This window comes from Hypanus sabinus, chromosome 6 (assembly GCF_030144855.1).
Source record: "Hypanus sabinus isolate sHypSab1 chromosome 6, sHypSab1.hap1, whole genome shotgun sequence".
Taxonomy (NCBI): Eukaryota; Metazoa; Chordata; class Chondrichthyes; order Myliobatiformes; family Dasyatidae; genus Hypanus; species Hypanus sabinus.
In genome coordinates, this window is record NC_082711.1 from 136887198 (window position 1) to 136910889 (window position 23692).

At 45.3% G+C, this 23692-nt stretch overlaps 1 protein-coding gene across 1 annotated transcript in view; it reads left to right on the forward strand.

The window, feature by feature from the left end:
• LOC132395871 (cytochrome P450 2J2-like) overlaps positions 1-23692 on the forward strand; it is a 240960-nt gene that overhangs the window by 212631 nt on the left and 4637 nt on the right. Inside the window, exons 2-7 of the mRNA XM_059972993.1 lie at positions 6962-7130; positions 9366-9518; positions 13594-13754; positions 15775-15948; positions 16698-16839; positions 17236-17423. Coding sequence (XP_059828976.1) covers positions 6962-7130; positions 9366-9518; positions 13594-13754; positions 15775-15948; positions 16698-16839; positions 17236-17423 — 987 coding nt within the window. The remainder of the gene's footprint in view (positions 1-6961; positions 7131-9365; positions 9519-13593; positions 13755-15774; positions 15949-16697; positions 16840-17235; positions 17424-23692) is intronic.

Sequence of the window (23692 nt, forward strand, 5' to 3'; positions counted from 1 at the left end):
GTGAATAGGTGCTGGGTCTGACTGAGAACTCAGCGATGGTGCAGAGTGAATAGTTGCTGGTTCTGACTGAGAATTGACTGATGGTGCAGAGGGAATAGGTGCTGGGTCTGACTGAGAACTCAGCGATGGTGCAGAGTGAATAGTTGCTGGGTGTGACTGAGAACTCAGCAATGGTCTAGAGTGAATAGGTGGTGGGTCTGACTGAGAAATCAGCGATGGCGTAGAGTGAATAGGCGCTGGGTCTGACTGAGAACAGCGATGTTGCCGAGTGAATTGATGCTGGGACTGACTGAGAACTCAGCGATGGTGTAGAGTGAATAGTTGCTGGGTCTGACTGAGAACTCAGCGATGGTGTAGAGTGAATAGTTGCTGGGTCTGACTGAGAAATCAGCGATGGTGCAGAGTGAATAGATGCTGGATCTGACAGAGAACGCAGCGATGGTGCAGAGTGAATTGGTGCTGGGTCTTACTGAGAACTCAGCGATGGTGCAGAGTGAATACGTGCTGGGTCTGACTGAGAACTCAGCGATGGTGCAGTGTGAATAGGTGCTGGGTCTGACTGAGATCTCAGCGATGGTGCAGAGTGAATAGGTGCTGGGTCTAACTGAGAACTCAGCTATGGTGCAGAGTGAAAAGGTGCTGGGTCTGTCTGAGAACTCAGCGACGGTGCAGAGTGAATAGGTTCTGAGTCTGACTGAGAACTCCACGATGGTGTAGAGCGAATAGGTGCTGGGTCTGTCTACGAACTCAGCGATGGTGCAGACTGAATAGGTGCTGGGTCTGACTGAGAACAGCGATGGTGCAGAGTGAAAGGTGCTGGGTCTGACTTAGAACTCAGCGATGGTGCAGTGTGAATAGGTGCTGGGTCTACCTGAAAACTCATCGATAGTGCAGAGTGAATAGGTGCTGGGTGTGACTGCGAACTCAGCGACGGTGCAGAGAGTATTGGTGCTGGGTCTAACTGAGAACAGCGATGGTGCAGAGTGTATAGGTGCTGGGTCTGACTGAGAACTCAGCGATGGTGCAGTGTGAATAGGTGCTGGGTCTACCTGAAAACTCATCGATAGTGCAGAGTGAATAGGTGCTGGGTCTGACTGAGAATCCTGCGATGGTGCAGAGTGAATAGGTGCTGGGTCTGACTGAGAACTCAGCGATGGTGCAGAGTGAATAGGTGCTGGGTCTAACTGAGAACTCAGTGATGGTGCAGAGTGAATAGGTGCTTTGTCTGACTGAGAACTCAGCGATGGTGCACAGTGAATAGGTGCTGGGTCTGACTGAGAACTCAGTGATGGTGCAGTGTGAATAGGTGCTGGGTCTGACTGAGAACTCAACGATGGTGCAGAGTGTATAGGTGCTGCGTCTGACTGAGAACTCAGCGATGGTGCAGAGTGAGTAGATGCTGGGTCTGACTGAGTACTCAGCGACGTGCAGAGTGAATAGATGCTGGGTCTGACTGAGAACTCCGCGATGGAGCAGAGTGAATAGGTGCTGGGTCTGACTGAGAACTCAGCGATGGTGCAGAGTGAATAGGTGCTGGGTCTAACTGAGAACTCAGCGATAGTGCAGAGTGAATAGGTGCTGGGTCTGACTGAGAATCCAGCGATGGTGCAGAGTGAATAGGTGCTGGGTCTGACTGAGAACTCAGCGATGGTGCAGAGTGAATAGGTGCTGGGTCTAACTGAGAACTCAGTGATGGTGCAGAGTGAATAGGTGCTTTGTCTGACTGAGAACTCAGCGATGGTGCAGAGTGAATAGGTGCTGGGTTTGACTGAGAACTCAGTGATAGTGCAGAGTGAATAGGTGCTGGGTCTGACTGAGAACTCAGTGATGGTGCAGAGTGAATAGGAGCTGGGTCTGTCTGAGAACTCAGCGATGCTGCAGAGTGTATAGATGCTGGGTCTGACTGAGAACTCAGCGATGGTGCAGACTGAATTGATGCTGGGTCTGACAGAGAACTCAGCGATGGTGCAGAGTGAATAGGTGTTGGTTCTGACTGAGAACTCAGCTATGGTGCAGAGTGAATTGATGCTGTGTCTGACTGAGAACTCAGCGATGTTGTAGAGTGAATAGTTGCTGGGTCCGACTGTGAACTCAGCGATGGTGCAGAGTGAATAGTTGCTGGTTCTCACTGAGAAATGAGCGATGGTGCAGAGTGAATAGGTGTTGGTTCTGACTGAAAATTCAGCGATGGTGCAGAGTGAATAGATGCTGGTTCTGACTGAGAACAGCGATGGTGCAGAGTGAATTGGTGCTGGTTCTGACTGAGAAATGAGCGATGGTGCAGAGTGAATAGGTGCTGGGTCTGAATGAGAACTCAGCGATGGTGCAGAGTGAATAGGTGCTGGGTCTAACTGAGAACTCAGCGATAGTGCAGAGTGAATAGGTGCTGGGACTGACTGAGAACTCAGTGATCGTGCAGATTGAATCGGTGCTGGGGATTACTACGAACTCAGCGATGGTGCAGAGTGAATAGTTGCTGCTACTGACTGAGAACTCTGCGATGGTGCAGAGTGAATAAGTGCTGGGTCTGACAGAAAACTCAGTGATCGTGCAGAGTGATTAGGTGCTGGGACTGACTGAGAACTCAGCGATGGTGCAGAGTGAACAGTTGCTGGGTCCGACTGTGAAGTGAGCGATGGTGCAGAGTGAATAGTTGCTGGTTCTGACTGAGAAATGAGCGATGCTGCAGAGTGAATAGGTGCTGGGACTGACTGAGAACTCAGCGATGGTGCAGTGTGAATAGGTGCTGGGTCTACCTGAAAACTCATCGATAGTGCAGAGTGAATAGGTGCTGGGTCTGACTGAGAATCCTGCGATGGTGCAGAGTGAATAGGTGCTGGGTCTGACTGAGAACTCAGCGATGGTGCAGAGTGAATAGGTGCTGGGTCTAACTGAGAACTCAGTGATGGTGCAGAGTGAATAGGTGCTTTGTCTGACTGAGAACTCAGCGATGGTGCACAGTGAATAGGTGCTGGGTCTGACTGAGAACTCAGTGATGGTGCAGTGTGAATAGGTGCTGGGTCTGACTGAGAACTCAACGATGGTGCAGAGTGTATAGGTGCTGCGTCTGACTGAGAACTCAGCGATGGTGCAGAGTGAGTAGATGCTGGGTCTGACTGAGTACTCAGCGACGTGCAGAGTGAATAGATGCTGGGTCTGACTGAGAACTCCGCGATGGAGCAGAGTGAATAGGTGCTGGGTCTGACTGAGAACTCAGCGATGGTGCAGAGTGAATAGGTGCTGGGTCTAACTGAGAACTCAGCGATAGTGCAGAGTGAATAGGTGCTGGGTCTGACTGAGAATCCAGCGATGGTGCAGAGTGAATAGGTGCTGGGTCTGACTGAGAACTCAGCGATGGTGCAGAGTGAATAGGTGCTGGGTCTAACTGAGAACTCAGTGATGGTGCAGAGTGAATAGGTGCTTTGTCTGACTGAGAACTCAGCGATGGTGCAGAGTGAATAGGTGCTGGGTTTGACTGAGAACTCAGTGATAGTGCAGAGTGAATAGGTGCTGGGTCTGACTGAGAACTCAGTGATGGTGCAGAGTGAATAGGAGCTGGGTCTGTCTGAGAACTCAGCGATGCTGCAGAGTGTATAGATGCTGGGTCTGACTGAGAACTCAGCGATGGTGCAGACTGAATTGATGCTGGGTCTGACAGAGAACTCAGCGATGGTGCAGAGTGAATAGGTGTTGGTTCTGACTGAGAACTCAGCTATGGTGCAGAGTGAATTGATGCTGTGTCTGACTGAGAACTCAGCGATGTTGTAGAGTGAATAGTTGCTGGTTCTCACTGAGAAATGAGCGATGGTGCAGAGTGAATAGGTGTTGGTTCTGACTGAAAATTCAGCGATGGTGCAGAGTGAATAGATGCTGGTTCTGACTGAGAACAGCGATGGTGCAGAGTGAATTGGTGCTGGTTCTGACTGAGAAATGAGCGATGGTGCAGAGTGAATAGGTGCTGGGTCTGAATGAGAACTCAGCGATGGTGCAGAGTGAATAGGTGCTGGGTCTAACTGAGAACTCAGCGATAGTGCAGAGTGAATAGGTGCTGGGACTGACTGAGAACTCAGTGATCGTGCAGATTGAATCGGTGCTGGGGATTACTACGAACTCAGCGATGGTGCAGAGTGAATAGTTGCTGCTACTGACTGAGAACTCTGCGATGGTGCAGAGTGAATAAGTGCTGGGTCTGACAGAAAACTCAGTGATCGTGCAGAGTGATTAGGTGCTGGGACTGACTGAGAACTCAGCGATGGTGCAGAGTGAACAGTTGCTGGGTCCGACTGTGAAGTGAGCGATGGTGCAGAGTGAATAGTTGCTGGTTCTGACTGAGAAATGAGCGATGCTGCAGAGTGAATAGGTGCTGGGACTGACTGAGAACTCAGCAATGGTGCAGAGTGAATAGGTTCTGGGTCTGACTGAGAACTCCGCGATTGGTGTAGAGTGAATAGGTGCTGGGTCTGACTGAGAACTCAGCGATGGTGCAGAGTGAATAGGTGCTGGGTCTGTCTGAGAACTCAGCAATGGTGCAGAGTGAATTGATGCTGGGTCTGACTGTGATCTCAGCGAAGGTGCAGAGTGAATAGGTGTTGGTTCTGACTGAGAATTCAGCGATGGTGCAGAGTGAAAAGGTGCTGGGTCTGTCTGAGAACTCAGCGACGTTGCAGAGTGAATAGGTTCTGGGTCTGACTGAGAACTCCACGATGGTGTAGAGCGAATAGGTGCTGGGTCTGTCTACGAACTCAGCGATGGTGCAGACTGAATAGGTGCTGGGTCTGACTGAGAACAGCGATGGTGCAGAGTGAAAGTTGCTGGGTGTGACTTAGAACTCAGCGATGGTGCAGAGTGAATAGATGCTGGGTGTGACTGCGAACTCAGCGACGGTGCAGAGAGTATTGGTGCTGGGTCTAACTGAGAACAGCGATGGTGCAGAGTGAATAGGTGTTGGGTCTACCTGAGAACTCATCGATAGTGCAGAGTGAATAGGTGCTGGGTCTGACTGAGAATCCTGCGATGGTGCAGAGTGAATAGGTGCTGGGTCTAACTGAGAACTCAGTGATGGTGCAGAGTGAATAGGTGCTTTGTCTGACTGAGAACTCAGCGATGGTGCACAGTGAATAGGTGCTGGGTCTGACTGAGAACTCAGTGATGGTGCAGTGTGAATAGGTGCTGGGTCTGACTGAGAACTCAACGATGGTGCAGAGTGAATAGGTGCTGGGTCTGACTGAGAACAGCGATGGTGCAGAGTGAAAGGTGCTGGGTCTGACTTAGAACTCAGCGATGGTGCAGAGTGAATAGGTGCTGGGTCTGACTGAGAACTCAGTGATAGTGCAGAGTGAATAGGTGCTGGGTGTGACTACGAACTCAGCGATGGTGCAGAGTGAATAGGTGCTGGGTCTGACTGAGAACTCAGCGATGGTGCAGTGTGAATAGGTGCTGGGTCTGACTGAGAAGTCAGCGATGGTGCAGAGTGAATAGGTGCTGGTTCTGACTGAGAACAGCAATGGTGCAGAGTGAATAGGTGCTGGGTCTGACTGAGAACTCAGCGATGGTGCAGAGTGAATAGGTGCTGGGTCTAACTGAGAAAGTGATGGTGCAGAGTGAATAGATGCTGGGTCTGACTGAGATCTCAGCGATGGTGCAGAGTGAATAGGTGTTGGTTCTGACTGAGAATTCAGCGATGGTGCAGAGTGAAAAGGTGCTGGGTCTGTCTGAGAACTCAGCGACGGTGCAGAGTGAATAGGTTCTGGGTCTGACTGAGAACTCCACGATGGTGTAGAGCGAATAGGTGCTGGGTCTGTCTACGAACTCAGCGATGGTGCAGACTGAATAGGTGCTGGGTCTGACTGAGAACAGCGATGGTGCAGAGTGAAAGGTGCTGGGTGTGACTTAGAACTCAGCGATGGTGCAGAGTGAATAGATGCTGGGTGTGACTGCGAACTCAGCGACGGTGCAGAGAGTATTGGTGCTGGGTCTAACTGAGAACAGCGATGGTGCAGAGTGAATAGGTGCTGGGTCTACCTGAGAACTCATCGATAGTGCAGAGTGAATAGGTGCTGGGTCTGACTGAGAATCCTGCGATGGTGCAGAGTGAATAGGTGCTGGGTCTGACTGAGAACTCCGCGATGGAGCAGAGTGAATAGGTGCTGGGTCTGACTGAGAACTCAGCGATGGTGCAGAGTGAATAGGTGCTGGGTCTAACTGAGAACTCAGCGATGGTGCAGAGTGAATAGGTGCTGGGTCTGACTGAGAATCCAGCGATGGTGCAGAGTGAATAGGTGCTGGGTCTGACTGAGAACTCAGCGATGGTGCAGAGTGAATAGGTGCTGGGTCTAACTGAGAACTCAGTGATGGTGCAGAGTGAATAGGTGCTTTGTCTGACTGAGAACTCAGCGATGTTGCACAGTGAATAGGTGCTGGTTCTGACTGAGAACAGCAATGGTGCAGAGTGTATAGGTGCTGCGTCTGACTGAGAACTCAGCGATGGTGCAGAGTGAATAGATGCTGGGTCTGACTGAGTACTCAGCGACGTGCAGAGTGAATAGGTGCTGGGTCTGACTGAGAACTCCGCGATGGAGCAGAGTGAATAGGTGCTGGGTCTGACTGAGAACTCAGCGATGGTGCAGAGTGAATAGGTGCTGGGTCTAACTGAGAACTCAGCGATAGTGCAGAGTGAATTGGTGCTGGGTCTGACTGAGAATCCAGCGATGGTGCAGAGTGAATAGGTGCTGGGTCTGACTGAGAACTCAGTGATGGTGCAGAGTGAATAGGTGCTGGGTTTGACTGAGAACTCAGTGATAGTGCAGAGTGAATAGTTGCTGGGTCTGACTGAGAACTCAGTGATGGTGCAGAGTGAATAGGTGCTGGGTCTGACTGAGAACTCAGCATTGGTGCAGTTTCTGTTCCTTTCTTAGTTCAGACTCTGAGAGTTACTGTAATGTCCTCTTGCTTTCTCTTTCAGCTGTGGAAGAAGTACGGCGATGTGGTGAGTTTAGAGTTTGGATGGACAAACCTGGTGGTGCTGAGTGGCTACAAGGCCCTGAAAGAGGCTCTGGTGAAGAAATCGGAAGACTTTGCGGACCGGCCCAACCTTCGAGTCTATGAAAAGTTCTTTGCGCAGCACGGGGAAGGTGAGTGTGAGGCTGGGTGAAAGACTATTCTGGGTACCAGGTGGGAGGGATTGGGAACTGTTGAACTTTCGATGTTCTTTGTGAATGAGTAATGAGCCCAAAACCTCACCAACTTTTTGGGCGTATGTCACTGTACCCAGGGAAATGCAGCCAGTGGCTTTCGAGGGGATCAGCAGGTGTGTCCTCAGGATGATGAAGAATTATTGAAACGGCAATTGGTCCCGGAATATTGTCTCCCTTTCTGTCTGGACACACCGGTCACCAGATACAGTGAGTTCTGTACCGCTGCGGGTACTGTGGTCTCTGGATTTCCAGCTGAATTTCCCCTGGATGCACTGGCTCCAGTCTCCCAGGATACACCAGATACTGTGGCCCAGAGGGGCTGAGAGCTGGGGGAACTTGAACAAGTGCTGCCTGTGTGCACTTGATTTTCTGGTGATGATATATTACAATAGATTATGGTTGGTCTTTTGCATGCTAACCCAGATAGCTCAAAATATTTCACTGATTCTTTAGGATCTGGGTAAATAATCTAATTGTAAATTAAAATGAACCAGTTCTAGAAGTCAATGAACAGAGAAAGAAGCCCTTCAATAGTTCAATAGTTCCATTTAATGTCAGAGAAATGTATACCATTTCCATCTTGAAATTCTTATTCTTCACAGATATCTACAAAAGCAGAGGAGTTCCCCAAAGAATAAATGACAGTAAAACTGCTGGAACCCCAGAGAACCCCACTAGTCCCCCCTCCCACACACCAGTAGCAGCAAAGCAACAATGCTCCCCCACCCCCACTTACTTCAGCAAAAAAAAACATCAGCAACCTCCACCCACCAAGCAAACAATAGCAAACCCCCTATAAAGACCATGATCTGTAGTGCAGCAAAAACTCTAGGTGTGTCCTCACCAGTACCCTGTACAGTTGCAGCATACTCTCCCTGCTCTTAAATTCAATCCCTCCAGCAATGCAGCCCAACATCCCATTTGCCTTCCTGACAGCCTGCTGCACCTGCAAACCAACCTTTTGTGATTCATGCACAAGCACTCCCAAGTCCCTCTGCACAGTAGCATGCTGCAATTTTTTACTATTTAAATAATAATCTGCTCTTTCATTTTTTCTTCCAAAATGGCTGACCTTGCATTTACCAACTTTGTACTCCATCTGCTTCACCCTTGCCCACTCATTTAACCTATCTATATCTCTCTGCACACTCTCCGTATCTTCCCCAGAATATGCTTCACCTCTCATTTTAGTAACATAAGCACCACATTTGGTACCCTCTTCAAGATTGTTCATGTACATCATGAAAAGTCATGGACCCAGCATTGACCACTGCAGCACACCACTCACCACTGATTGCCAACCAGTGTATCACCCATGGATCCCAACTCTCTGCTTTCTATTAGTTAACCAATCCTCTATCCATGCTGATGCATCACCCCCAATATTATGCGTCCTTATCTTATGGATAAGTCTTTTCTGTGGCACCTTATCAAATACCTTCTGAAAATCCAAGTAAATAATGTCCACCTGTTCCCCTCTATCCACTGCGCTCATTATATCCTCAAAGAACTCCAGTAAGTTTGTCAAACAGAACCTGTCTTTGCTGAATCCATGCTGTGTCTGCCTAATGGATCATTTCTCCCCAGTTGCCTTGCTATTTCTTCTTTAACGATATTTTTAATGAGAGCATGCGATTTGTCGAGTATAGGGCCCCTAACTGCTGTTCAGTTGTTCCTAATATTCCATTTTCTCCCATGATACTTCAGTCTGTGGCACTGGCATAGAGTTGGCTCGTCCACAGGGCCCTGAACCCTTGAAATCTCGAAGATGCACATGTCTTCTAGGCCGCGTCCTTGGGATTTCAGAAGCCATCCAGTTGTGAGCCCCCAGCAGAGGGTCTCACCAACACAAAGAACCAAATTCTGAGGATAAATCCAGGTCAGGGTCTCCGACAGAACCCCATCAACCCTGAAAAGGAAAAAGTGAGAGACCTTAAAGGTCAAAATTAAGCTGTTTCTGCACATGAGCTCGAAGGAGTCGTGGTTAAGCACCATTGTAGCTCCACCCTTTCTTATATCCTCAGCCCACCATCTCCATGGTGACCATCAATGTTCCAGTACTTAGTCTGTTGCCTTCTCTATCTTGCTATTTCAAGTGCTCATTTAGATACTTGTTGAAGAACTGGTTGAAAATGAAGATGAATAAATGACATTCCTGCTACACCCATCCAGGTATCGTGCTTGCAAAGTACGGAGACTGGTGGAAACAGCAAAGGAAATTTTCACTCTTGACCCTGAAGAACTTTGGGCTTGGAAAGAAGTCCCTTGAATTGCGAATTGTGGAAGAGGCTGAATTTTTAATTCAAGGTTTTGAAAGTGAACAAGGTGGGTGATCCTGAGGAAGCAGCTGCTGTTCTTTGGTCCTGTGCTACCGTTGGTGTCTGGCACCTTGGTAAACCCTGTGTGTCACAGAAGGACAACAGGGCAGGGGCAAGCACCAGCAGTTCGGGTAATTGGTTTATTATTGTCACACTCAGATGATGGTGTGAGTGTGGAATGAGCTGCCAGCAGAAGTGAAAAATGTAGTTTCTTTTTTTTTGGTAATTTATCTTTTTATTGAAGTTCATCATCAAACAAGCATTTGTATAAGACGTATTTCAGATATTGTACATATATATCATATAATCATATATGTCACAAATCTCCACAAAGTACTTATCTGAGGGAGACACTTGTAGAAAAGAGCAAAAAGAAAAAAAACAAGCAAAAGGAAAAAACTATGTACAAGTAGGGAGTAATCTTTTTTTTTACAACATATTCATTGATTTCTGAGAACAAAATCAGGCCTATGAGGCAATATGTAGTTAAACTTTTTTTCCCAGTATGAATCAAATTGTTCCAGTTTATGATTAACAGATGCTGTTATCTTCTCCATTTTGTAAATGTCCATTGTAATTTCCATCCATGCATTTAAAGTTGGGCTCTCCTGTGATAACCATTTCCCAGTAAGAGTCTTTTTACCAGCCACCAACAGTATATTCATTAAATATTTATCTCTTTACAACCATTCTTGAGGTATATATCCAAAATATATGGTCTTACTCTCTAAGGGTATTTCACTTTTAAAGATGTCTTGCAGGGCATTGTGTATCCCCCTCCAATAGATTTTGATAACAGGGCAGTCCCAAAAAATATGATAAAGATTTGCATTTTGATTTCCACAATTTCTCCAGCAAACAGGGAGGTTATTATCAAAATGGGTTTTCTGAGAGGGTGTAATAAAATATCAAGTTTTTCCATCCAAACTCCCTCCATTTCTGTGATCTAGTACACTTCCATTGATACCTCCATATTATTGTCCATTCTTTCTCAGATATAATTATCCCTCCTTTCTTCTCCCAGTTTGTTTTAATGTATGAAGTCGAATGTGTTTTAAGATTTGACAACTCCTTATACATGCTTGAAATGATTCTACTACTGTTATCTGAATTATGTGCTTTTCTAAATAGCTCTATCAAGCATGTACTTGCCTTGGTTACATTTTTAAGCGTCTTATTAACATATTTTCGCATCTGTAAATACCAACAAAAATTTTGGTTTCTACTAGGTGTTTCTCTTTAAGCATTTCAAAACTGAACAGTGTTCCTTCTTTCATTACGTTGCAAAGAACTGCTATTCCTTTAGCTGTCCAGTCCTTAAATCTAGCATCCAATTTATTTGGTGTAAAATCCGAGTCAGATGCACACCATTTAAGAATTGCAATATCTCCCTCTAGATTATAGACAATAGCCAATAGACAGTAGGTGCAGGAGTAGGCCATTCTGCCCTTCTAGCCAGCACTGCCATTCACTGTGATCACGGCTGATCATACACAATCAGTACGCCATTCCTGCCCTCTCCCCATATCCCTTGACCCCGCTATCTATAAGAGCTCTATCTAACTCTCTCTTGAAAGCATCCAGAGACTTGGCCTCCACTGCCTTCTGGGGCAGCGCATTCCACATACCCACCACTCTCTGGGTGAAAAAGTTTTTCCACATCTCAGCTTTAAATGGCCTACCCCTTATTCTCAAACTGTAACCTCTAGTTCTGGACTCACCCATCAGAGGGAACATGCTTCCTGCCTCCAGCATGTCCAATCCCCTAATAATCTTATATGTTTTAATCAGATCCGCTCTCATCCTTCTAAATTCCAGTGTATACAAGTCCAGTTGCTCCAATCTTTCAACATATGACAGTCCAGCCATTCCGGGAATTAACCTCGTGAACCTATGCTGCACTTCCTCAATAGCAAGAATGTCCTTCCTCAAATTTGGAGACAAAAACTGCACGCAATATCTTATATTATATTAATTTCTTTTATAGTAGATTATATTCTTTTATAGTAGTTTTCCATATTTTTAGAGTTAATTTCACCCATGGGTTATCAATAGTATTTATATACCTTTGCAGGTTGTTATCAGCCAAAATTGCTTGTATGGGGATGGGAAGTACCCGCTCCTCAAAGTTTTTCCATTGAGCGTCATACGATGGGTTGCACCAACATATCACAGCTCTCAACTGTGCTGCAAAATAATAATCTCTAAAAGAAGGTAGACCCCATTCCCCCCCCCCTTTTCCTTTACTAATTGCAAAGTTTTGAGATGAACTCTCGGCCTTTTACCTTGCCAAATATACCTTGCTAACATCTTGTTCCATTCATTGAATTGATATTGATTAATTTCTATTGGTAGGGTCTGAAAGAGATATAACATTCTGGGCAGTATATTCATATTAATAGACTCAATCCTTGAACTGAGACTGAAAAAAGGAATCAGGTTCCATCTTGTCACATCTTCCTTAAGGATCCCTAATTCTATGAATTGTATTTTCAGCTATCTTTTTTTTCAGTTTCCACACCAGTATTTTCATAGATTTTGATCCACTTTCATAATGTCTCTTTCAGAAACATTAAATCTTTCCTGATTTCTTGTGTAGCCAAACTATTAATTTCATTCATATTTTTAAAAATTTCCCCTAAAGTATCCTGTGCCAAATTCAATTTGTGTTTTTTCTCTAGTTCCTTCAGCCCATTTTGTAATTCCTCTAATGTTTTATTCCTTATTTTTTTCTTATATGAAGCTATCGCTATAATTTTCCCTCTTAAGACAGCCTTCAGAGTGTCCCATAAAATGGGGGGTGAAACCTCACCATTATCATTAAATTCTAAGTAGAGACCAATTTCTTTTTTAATTTGTTCCTTAAAGTACAGATCATTGAATAGACTTGAATTCAGTTTCCAAATAGTATTCTTTGGTTGCAGGTCAAAATCAACAGATAAATATATAGGTGCATGGTCACTTACATCTATTGTCCCAATTCCACAGGTGTTTATTTTGTCTTTGTCTTTTCCAAATGTTATGAAATAGTCTATTCTTGTATGTACAGAATGGGGAGCAGAATAATGAGTGTAAACCCTTCTGTCGGGGAAAAGGTCCCTCCAACATCATCAAAAAGTGTATTAACTTTCTTATGTAAAGATTTTGTTTCATTGTTTTTTCTATTCAAAGAGTCTAAGTTTGGTTGTAATTGTAACTTTAAGTCTCTCCCACATATCAGGAGACCTTCTGTTTCCACTACCATAATATCAGTAATTTTCTGAAAGAAACCAATATCACTTCCCGTTCAATAGACACACAACAGTGAGATAGAGGCTGTCCTGGAGTCCGGAGGTATGTACCTTCAGGCTGTTAGATCTGCCCAGTGGGAGGGGAGACAAGAGGGAATGTTGCCCTCTCCACTCACCTCTACATGGGCATTTCAAAGGGATTGACCATTTCAGCTCAAATCATCTCCAGTTTCCTAATGTTTTTGCCAATGGAAAGAGGGGCTTTGGAATCAGAGCTATCACCCAGGGTGGAGGATGTGTTAATGTTTAATCTGTCCCTTTAAGGTGTAACAGGCCCTCCTGTAGAGGAATGAAGCTCTGTCAGCTGCTTCTGTTGGTGTTCAGAAGCAACTGGCAACTATTTCTATTGATGTTGCCCTTCCATCAAAGTGAAGTAGCTCCAAATTGCTTCATAGGAGAGTACCCAGATCAAAAGCACCAAATTAGTCAACAGAGGAACATTAGGCAATGTGAGCAAACACTGGATCAAAGGTTTCCAGAGGTTCAGAGCTGGAAATGACCTGGGTGAATGGACACACAGAGAGGGAACTGAATATCCCTCCCTTATAGTTGATTTCAATGTTGGGTTTTACTCATAAGGCATCCCCTTAACTCTTGATTCTCCTGTAGCCCAAGTGAATATAGAACTGAGGCAGTGGAAGGTGCAGCTTGTGTTGTAATAAGGAAAATGGCAGAAGGCTCTGGAGATTGGGCAGAAGAACAGTTCCCAGTGAGTTATAGTGCAGGAGAAAGTGGCAGAGATTGCAAAAGTTGAAAGAGGCTGAAAGAACTAATTTCTTATCATTTATTTAGGTCTCCCTTTTGATCCACATTTCCATTTAACTTATGCGACCTCGAATATCATCTGCTCAATTGTCTTCGGTGAGCGCTTTGAAAACAGTGATAAGAAGTTCCGTAGACTTTTGCACATACTTGAAGAAAGCTTTGTGTTGGAAGGTGCATTTTGGGGTCAGGTAAGGACTGTTCATTCAATAATTCACAAACACTTGTGGACTGTGTAGGCTTCTGCCTTATTAGTCAGCCTCAAATTTCCATCAGTCTGTAGTGGTGCAGAGAGAAGAATGGAGTCATTAATGCAGGTGGACAACCTGCAGCTGAGCCCACCAGTTCTGATACAAACAGAAGAAGCAAGTTATCTGAAACTGTTGTCTTTGATGTTGGTTCCAGAAGGTTGGAACAGGACTGGATGGAAGTTGAGGTGATATTCCTTAAGCTGATGTATCAGTGTTGGAGGCCACAGACAGATTGTTCAGAATAGAAGACTAAACTTATGATTTTTCTCTCTCTGACACCACTAACACTGTCTGATATGCTGGATATTTCCTATTTGTACATGTTCCTCCCTCTGTCTCTCTCCATCTCTCCATCCTTGATAATCAGTTGGCTTCGATGACAGTCAGTAAAACCATTAGTTGACAAGTTCACCTTATTTCTTTTGCCCAATTAATCCACCTGTACATACATCATTTCTGCAATCTGCAATTTTAAACCAAAGTTTTCTCTCTTTCACAACTCTAAGCTCCGGACAAAGTCTACTTTTCTGAAAGTACCCCGGCCTGCTGAATGCTTCCAGCATTTTCTGTTTTTATTTCAGATGTCTAGTATCTGCAGATTTTACTTTGAGTTTTCCAAAGTTCTGAGGACAGATATCTTGTGAAATATTAGCAAGTGGTGGAAATAGAGCAGATGTCAGGAAGGGATTCCTTAAAGGAAAGACATCAGGGTTAGAATTGGGTATCTGAGTAAAGAGACTCTCAGTCTTTGTACTTGTTCTGCTCACAGATTTACTTTCAGAAAGTTCCCTTCAGCTCTCACACTGGGACTTTGGTGCCAGATTAATTGGTTTTCCCAGTCTTTGGGTATTGTAAAAAATAAATGTGGCACAATAACTTCTCCAGTGAAGATTAAAGGAAGAGCAGGAAGTGGATTCAGGAAAGCAATACACACATAAAGCTGGAGGGACTCAGCAGGTCAGGCAGCATGTATGAAAGTGAATAAACAGTCAAAGTTTTGGACCGAGACCCGGCTTCAGAACTGAGGAAGAGTTTCAATGGAACAAAAGGCTGATAAATGAACCCTGTGGGCCATGCAGCATCTGTGGAGGGAATATGGTAACTGATATTTCAAGTCGAGACACTTCACAAAGCACCTCCACCCAACTCTTTCTCTGCTATGTTATCAACTGTATCGGTTTGTTTCCTGCACCTACGCAGAACTTGTTAACTTCAACTTTCCTACCAACTTCCAGCCTATCCTCAAATTAACTGGAATTATTTCCCACTCCTCTCTACCTTTTCTTTGCCCCTCCGTCTCCACTTCGGGAGGCAAACTATCCACTGACATTTGCTGAATTTAGCTGAAGGTCACGACCGGAAGCCTCAACTGTCCATTTGCCTCACGGATGCTGCACGACGTGTTGAGTTCCCGCAGCAGTTTGTTCTTCAGTCCGCACTCCAGCACCTGCAGTCTCTTGTGATTTGTGCTTTAAGGGAGAAAATGAATCTGGGCTCCAGAGAGTTTAACAGACAAGTGGGATTTTGGAGCTTCTGTGTGTGGAATGAAGTGTGAAACCAGGGTCCCAATGCATCTGGGGGCTGGGAGGGGGACAGTGAGACCTGGAGCCCCAAATATCAGGGGGTAGTAAAATCTGGGGCCACAACATATCAGAGGTGCAGTGTGAACCAGGACCTAAAGTATTAGAGGGACAGTTGGAACTGGGACACAATGTGTCAGAGGTGTGGTGGGAACTGGGGCCCAGTGAATGTAGAGGGGCTGTGAGAATCTGCTAGAGGCTAAGCTGTCAGTTTTTCAAATAGTCAGATAGATTATTGTATCTGGCTTCCCCAATCCAGCTCATCTTATCCTGCCTTGATTCTGTATTTCTGTCAAAATTGAAATTTCTGTTCATTATTTTAAGGAACGTCAGAGAGCTGAAGATGATGTATTTAATTTCTAACTCTGTCTCTGTTGCAGTTGGTGAATACGTTCCCCTTCCTGTATTACCTCCCAGGACCGCAAAATAAAATATTTCAAAATCAGGACAAAATGGCTCAATTTTTGCAAGAAATAATCACAAGTCACAAGGAATCATGGGATCCAAATTATACCAGGGACTTTATTGATGCTTTCTTAACACAACAGGAGAAGGTAGGTGGTAATTACTGAAGCATCCGAGAGGCAGTGTTTTGTGTCCTTGTATTTCCCACCTTTCTCCCATTGCTGGTCCTTAGCAGGAAACGTCACTGCAGCATCCCACACTCAGTACTTGTTTAGGTAGCAAGACCACATCAGCTTTCCTCAGGTTCTCACTTGTCTAAACTTTGTGGCTGAAAACCCACAAGAAATCATCCTTGTGAGCTCCCCAGGACATACTCACCTTTCAGAGTCCTACAGTACAGAGGCTGCCTCTCTGCTCAACTCACCCATTCTGATCGAGATGCCCAACTCTGCTAATCCCAATCCCTTATTCCTTTCCTTCCTTGTACTTCCAAATAATGCGGTAATTCCACCCACCTCTACCACTTCCTCTGGCAGATCGTTCTATATTCTCACTATCCTTTGTGTAGAAAATCTCTTGCAAATTTTCCCCTCTCATCTTAAACCAATGTCCCCTAGTTTTATGCTCCTAACTCTGGGGGGAGCATTGTGACTATCCGCCTTATCAATGCCCTGATAAAACTCTATAATATCACCCCTCAGCATCCTGTTATCTGGGAAGCCTATCCAATCTCTCCTTGCCTTCCTTTCCTAGAGATTCCTGACCAGAACTGCACGCTCATTGATATGTCACCACAATGTGAAACTCTTTAAAGCAGGTTGACTGACTTCAGCACTATTCCTGCAAAATAATCCTTCAGTTCTATCCATTAACACTACTTTCCCTAACTGCATCTTAGGTGAGGAACACACCGAACACAAGCTTCCTGGAGAACAAGATGATTGGGACATTACTAAGCCTCTTTGCTGCAGGTACAGAGACCACGTCCACCACCCTAAGCTGGGGCTTGCTCTTCATGGTGTTACATCCAGATGTGCAGTGTAAGTAGAACAACGTCTCTGCCAGGCCCATTACCAGCCATGCATTGGTGTGAATGGAAGGTGTGGAGAAAGGGTGCAACAGTACCAGAGAGGGTGAAGAATGTTATTAGTAAAACTATTAATTTTCAGGCTAAAGATCCAAATATTAACAACAGCATTTGAATCTCTAAGTTAATGAAAACCCATTGTTTAAGTGCTACTCACCTGGCATTTCTATGACTTTTCTACATATGGATTGGTTGCTGTACATCCTAACATACAACAGTGACGACATTGCCAAAGTTTCCCTCAGTAATAGGACACATTGGGACTTTTGAGTGGATGAAAGATATGAGTAAAACACGAGTTCCTCCTTTCAGTGAAAGCTTGAAAACTGTTCTTGTTTTGTTCCTGCAGCTCAGGTTCACGAGGAGATTGACAGAGTGATTGGGAAGGGTCGAAGGCCAAGGTTGGAAGACCGGGAGGAGATGCCATTCACTAACGCTGTTATCCATGAAACACTACGCTTGGGGAATATTGTTCCGATCTCAGTGGCACATGAAACGTACAGAGATACCACAGTCATGGGTTACACCATCCCAAAGGTACAATCTGGAGCTAATCTTAATCGTTCCCTTTCTGACCTTCAATTCTCTGAATGATCTGAAAGCAGTTACCTAAAAATTGGGCTTCAGATGTTGTTCATGTGCAAAGTGGGAAATAATACCCAAAGGAGTTTCTACAAACAATTGTGAGGTTATAGTGAAGTATCTGAAAAGTATCTGTGTGGTTCACAGAGAACTATGCAGTAAAATGTGAACTATTTCACAAGGCACACAACCCACTAAGAGGAATGATATCCACTCTGCTATACATCAAACCCACGAGAACATCAGCCCTCAAAGACACTTTCCCAGTAAGCAGAAACAGCGCCCGTACGTAGTGACAGGACGAGTCAGTGGTATGGGAGAGGTACTTCAGTTTAAGGTCTTTAATCACTGACATTTACTGTGAAGTTTGTCGTTCTGTGGCAGTGGAAGACAAAAACAATACTATAACTAACAAAATATATAAGTGCAAAAGTAAATAATGAGGCAATACAAATGGCTTACCCCTCTAATCCTATCCATTCAACTAACTGGCAAAAGGTCTCTCAAATGTAATTACAGTTCCTGTCTCTGGCAGCTTATTCCAGATACGGTGATAAATGTCCCCTGCAGATCCCGTTTAACCCTCCTTCCTCTCACCCTACAGCAGCGTCACAGGCCACAGTGTCAGGCTGATGAGTTGCTAAGGTGGGAAGAGAATGGAGGATGGAATTTAATCCCCATAAATGAGCTTCTGGAGGCTTATTGGACAGTGTTGGACAGTCTTCACTTTCAGTTGGGGATAGGTAAATATTGGAAATAATTGAGATAATCAAGGAATTTGTGCAGGAGGTGAGATAAGACCTGGGGTCGATCTGTCACAATCAAACTGAATGGCAGAGAAGGCTTGAGAGAGTGAGTAGCCTACTCCCACTCCTATTTTCCTGCATCCTTATGTTTGTCAGTAAACATTTTTATTCCATATTTCATTCTGGATCTCCCACTTGCTCACTGGAAATCCCATTTACTCCCTCTGGATCATGTACAACTTTCCCCTTCCCCAGCTGGTGTTCTGATCTCACTTCTCTTAGCCTGTCTAGTTAGGAATCCCACTACTCCTCCAGGCAGTGAGAACAGCGAGAAGAGTTTAAAAGGAGACAGCCTTATAGAGCGGGGTCAGAGGAGTGGGTGACAGAGTAGAGGGAGACAGAGTAGGAAGGCTTTGGCTCAACGGGGCTTAGGCGATAACGCTTTGAGGTGAGGTAGGTTGCCTGTGTAGAATACAGACAGGAAGTATATGTGTGAGGCCTGTGTTTTGTGCTTAGTGTTAGATGTGGGAGGTCCGGGAGACTCCCAGCCTCCTTGACAGTCACATCTGCACCAGGTGCGTCGAGCTGCAGCTCCTTAGGGACGTGTTAGGGAACTGGAGATGCAGCCCGATGACCTTCGTCTGGTCAGGGAGAGTGAGGAGGTGATAGAGAGGAGCTATAGGCAGGTGGTCACACCGGGGCCTCAGGAGACAGATAAGTGGGTAACAGTCAGGAGAGGGAAGGGCAGGAGTCAGAGGCTAGAGAGCACCCACGTGGCTGTACCCCTTGATAATAAGTACTCCTGCTTGAGTACTGTTGGGGGAGACGGTCTACCTGGGGGAAGCAACAGTGGCTGTGCATCTGGTATGGAGTCTGGCCTGATGGCTCAGAAGGGTAGGGAAAGGAAGAGGATGGCAGCAGTGATAGGGGACTCTATAGTTAGGGGGTCAGACAGGCGATTCTGTGGACACAGGAAAGAAGCACGGATGGTAGTTTGCCTCCCAGGTGCCAGGGTCCAAGATATCCTGAAGTGGGAAGGAGAACAGCCAGAGGTCATGGTACATATTGGTACCCATGACATAAGCAGGAAAAGGGAGGAGGTCCTGAAAGCAGACTACAGGGAGTTAGGAAGGAAGTAGAGAAGCAGGACCACAAAGGTAGTAATCTCGGATTACTGCCTGTGCCTCGGACAGTGAGTGTAGGAATAGAGTGAGGTGGAAGATAAATGCGTGGCTGAGGGATTGGAGCAGGGGACAGGGATTCAGATTTCTGGATCATTGGGAGCTCTTTTGGGGCAGGAGTGACCTGTACAAAAAGGACGGGTTGCTCTTGGATCCCAGTGGGACCAATATACTGGCAGGGAGGTTTTCTAAGGCCATAGGATTAAACTAGGATTGTTGGGGGGTGTGAGCCTAACTGAAGAGAAGGAGGAAGAGGTTGTTGGCTCACAAATAGAGAAAGCTTGGAGACAGTGTATGAGGGAGGATAGGCAGGTGATAGAGAAGGGACGTGCTCAGACCGATGGATTGAGATGTGTCTATTTTAATGAAAGGAGTATGATGAATAAAGCGATGAGCTTAGAGCGTGGATCAGTACTTGGAGATATGATGTGGTGGCCATTACAGAGACTTGGATGGCTCAGGGGCAGGAATGGTTACTTCGAGTGCCAGGCTTCAGATGTTTCAGAATGGGACGCGAAAGAGGTGGGGGCGTGGCACTGCTGATCAGAGATAGTGTCACAGCTACAGAAAAGGAGAAAGCCATGGAAGGATTGTCTACGAATCTCTGTGGGTGAAAGGGATCAATAACTCTACTTGGTGTTTTTATAGACCATCCGATGTTAACAGGGACATCGAGGAGGAGATAGGGAGACAGAGATTCTGGAAAGGTGCAATCATAACAGGGTTGTCATGGTGGGAGATTTTAATTTCCAAAATATAGATTGGCATCTCCCTAGAGCGAGGGGTTTAGATGGGGTGGAGTTTAAGTGTGTTCAGGAATGTTTCTTGACGCAATATGTAGATAAGCCTACAAGAGGAGAGGCTCTACTTGATCTGGTATTGGGAAATGAACCTGGTCAGTTGTCAGATCTCTCAGTGGGAGAGCATTCTGGAGATAGTGATCACAACTCTATCTTCTTTATCATAGCATTGCAGAGGGATAGGAACAGACAAGTTAGGAAAGCTGATAGTAAGGGGACATATGAGGCTATCAGGAAGCATAAATTGGAAACAGTTGTTGTCAGGGAAAAGTATGGAAGGAATGTGGCAAATGTTCAGGGGATCTTTCTCTGGAGTTCTGCATAGGCATGTTCCAATGTGACAGGGAAAGGATGGTAGGGTACAGGAACCATGGTGTACAAAGGCTGTTGTAAATGTAGTCAAGAAGAAAAGAAGAGCTTACAAAAGGTTCAAAAATCTAGGTAATGATGGAGAGCTGGAAGATTATAAGGCTAGCAGGAAGAAGCTTAAGAATGAAGTTAGGAGAGCCAGAAGGGGCCATGAGAAGGTCTTGGCAGACAGGACTGAGGAAAACCCCAAGGCATTCTACAAGTATGTTAAGAGCATGAGGATAAGATGTGAGAGAACAGGACCAATCAAGTGTGACAATGGAAAAGTGTGTATGGAACTGGAGGAGAAAGAAGAGGTCCTTAATATGTACTTTGTTCCAGTATTCACTACGGAAAAGGATCTTGGTGATTGTATGGATGACTTACAGCGGACTGAAAAGCTTGTGCGTGTAGATATTAAGAAAGAAGATGTGCAGGAGCTATTACTTCAAAAGCTGGAGTTTTTGGAAAGCATCAAGTTGGATAAGTCACTGGGACCGGATGAGATGTATCCCAGGCTACTGTGGGAGGTGAGGGAGAAGATTGCTGAGCCTCTGGCAATGCTCCTTGCATTATTGATGGGGACGGAATACATTCCGGAGGATTGGAGGGTTGCGGATGTTGTTCCCTTATTTAAGAAAGAGAGTAGAGATAGCCCAGGAAATTATAGACCAGTGAGTCTTACTTCAGTGGTTGCTAAGTTAATGGAGAAGATCCTGAGAAGCAGAATTTATGAACATTTGGAGAGGCATAATATGATTAGGAATTGTCAGCATGGCTTTGTGAAGCAGGTCATGTCTGATGAACCTGACTGAATTTATCGAGGATGTGACTAAACGCATTGATGATGGTGGAGTAGTAGATGTAGTGTACAGTCAGTCCTCCTTATCCGTGGATTTCGTATGCGCAGATTCAACCAACTGTGGATTGGGAAAACTCGAAAGTTCTCTCTGCAGCACCGGTTGCTTGAGCACGTACAGGCTATTTTTTTCTTGTCATTATTCCCGAAACAATACAGTCTAATAACTATTTACATAGCATTTACATTGTATTAGGTATTATAAGTAACCTAGAAATGACTTAAAAGTACAGGCAGTCCCCAGGTTATGAATGAGTTCCATTCCTGAGTTTTTCTGTAAGTCGGATTTGAAGTCGGAACAGGTACATCCGGTATTAATTAGCGTCAGTCAGACGTTTTTCTTAGTATATAGTACATATTGTACCTTTCTATGCATATAAACCACTTAAGAAACATACATATTTCAATAATTTAACCACTGCGTTGCTTAGTATTAATTGTAACTTTCATCGGGGTAGAGCCTTTCACATGATCCATTAAAATTGTCCCTTTTGTTGACCGACTGAAGCCTAACGCTTTACCAATGACCGAAGGCATTTCACTTCTTTCTGATTGCTTAATTACTTCCACCTTATTTTCAATCGCGATTATAATTATTTTCATGAACAGAAACACTGCAGATTCAGAGCTGCGCCGCTAGGTCCAAATGTCCACTGCACGGAAACATGTTAAATAAAGTCCAGGGTTCCGCTGGGTCCTAAAGACCACAGAACTGATACATGTTAAATAAGGGAATTTAGCATCCGCGAATTTTGGTAACCACGGGGGGGGGGGGGGGGGCCCGGAACCAATCCCCCGCGGATAAGGAGGGCCGACTGTAAATGGATTTCATCAAGGCTTTTGACAAGGTACCCTATGCAAGGCTTATTGAGAAAGTAAGGAGGCATGGTATCCAAGGAGAAATTGTTTTGTGGATCCAGAACCTGTTTGCCCACAGAAGGCAAAGAGTGGTTGTAGACGGGTGATATTCTGCATGGAGGTCGGTCGCCAGTGGTGTGCCTCAGGGATCTGTTCTGGGACCCTTACTCTTGGTGATTTTTATAAATGACCTGGATGTAGAAGTGGAGGGATGGGTTAGTAAATGTGATGAGGCAAAGGCTGGAGGTGTTGTGGATAGTGTGGAGGGCTGTCAGAGATTACAGTGGAACATTGATAGGATGCAAAAATGGGCAGAGAAGTGGCAGATGGAGTTCAAACCGGATAAGTGTGAGGTAGTTCATTTTGGCAGGTGAAATGTGATGACAGAATATAATGTAGCCCCTGGCTAGCCTCAAGCTCGCTCAACTCGCTTCCGTCTAGGGGGAGCAGCCTTCAGCCCCGCCAGACTGGATAATCAGCTTGTGTGGATGCTGTGTGATGTCCGAATCCCGCCAAGTAAAAGACAGTACAGCATATGCGATTAAATGATTACACTTTATAGAGATTACTAGAACTAAGTGATTAATAATGATACAGTACATATGAAGGAATATAAAGTATATATGAAAAGTATAAAAGTATATATGAAATAAAGAAAAGGCACCAAAACTTATCAAAGTCCAACCACTTCGTGCACAGCCGTTGGGAGCTCAAATATCGAATTCTTCTTGCCACCATTCGATCCCCTCAGACCTCCTCGACTCTCAGCTCAGGACCACCCAAAATGATCAACCGAACACGTCTGTCTTCATCTCCTCTCCTCGCCGAACCTCCTGGCCTCGGACCCCCGCTCGGGGTCCGTTCTGTCGCCCAGCTTACAGCATCGCGTCCTCTCTCTCTCAACCCCTTGCGCCGACTCCCCAAAAGCCCGCCAACAATAGCTTACAGAAGAGAGAGAATAACATTAATCCCAATTGGTTAACAAATGAATATAATTCTCGTTATCGGTAATTTTAACCCAAACAAAACTGCGAGAAAATCACTTATGACGAAGAAGCATTCCTACTTTTAACAAAACAAAGAAGCCATTTTGATTAACATACGCAGTAACAAAGGAAAAGAAGAAATCCCCTTACAATAGTATTAATGGTAGGACTCTTGGCAGCGTGGAGGATCAGCGGGATCTTGGGGTCCGAGTCCATAGGACACTCAAAGCTGCTGCTCAGGTTGACTTTGTGGTTAAGAAGGCACATGGTGCATTGACCTTCATCAATCATGGGACAGAGTTTAGAATGCCCAGAGGTAATGTTGCAACTATGTAGGACACTGGTCAGACCCCACTTGGAGTACTGTGCTCAGTTCTGTTCACCTCACTACAGGAAGGATGTGGAAACCATAGAAAGGGGGTTTACAAGGATGTTGCCTGGATTGG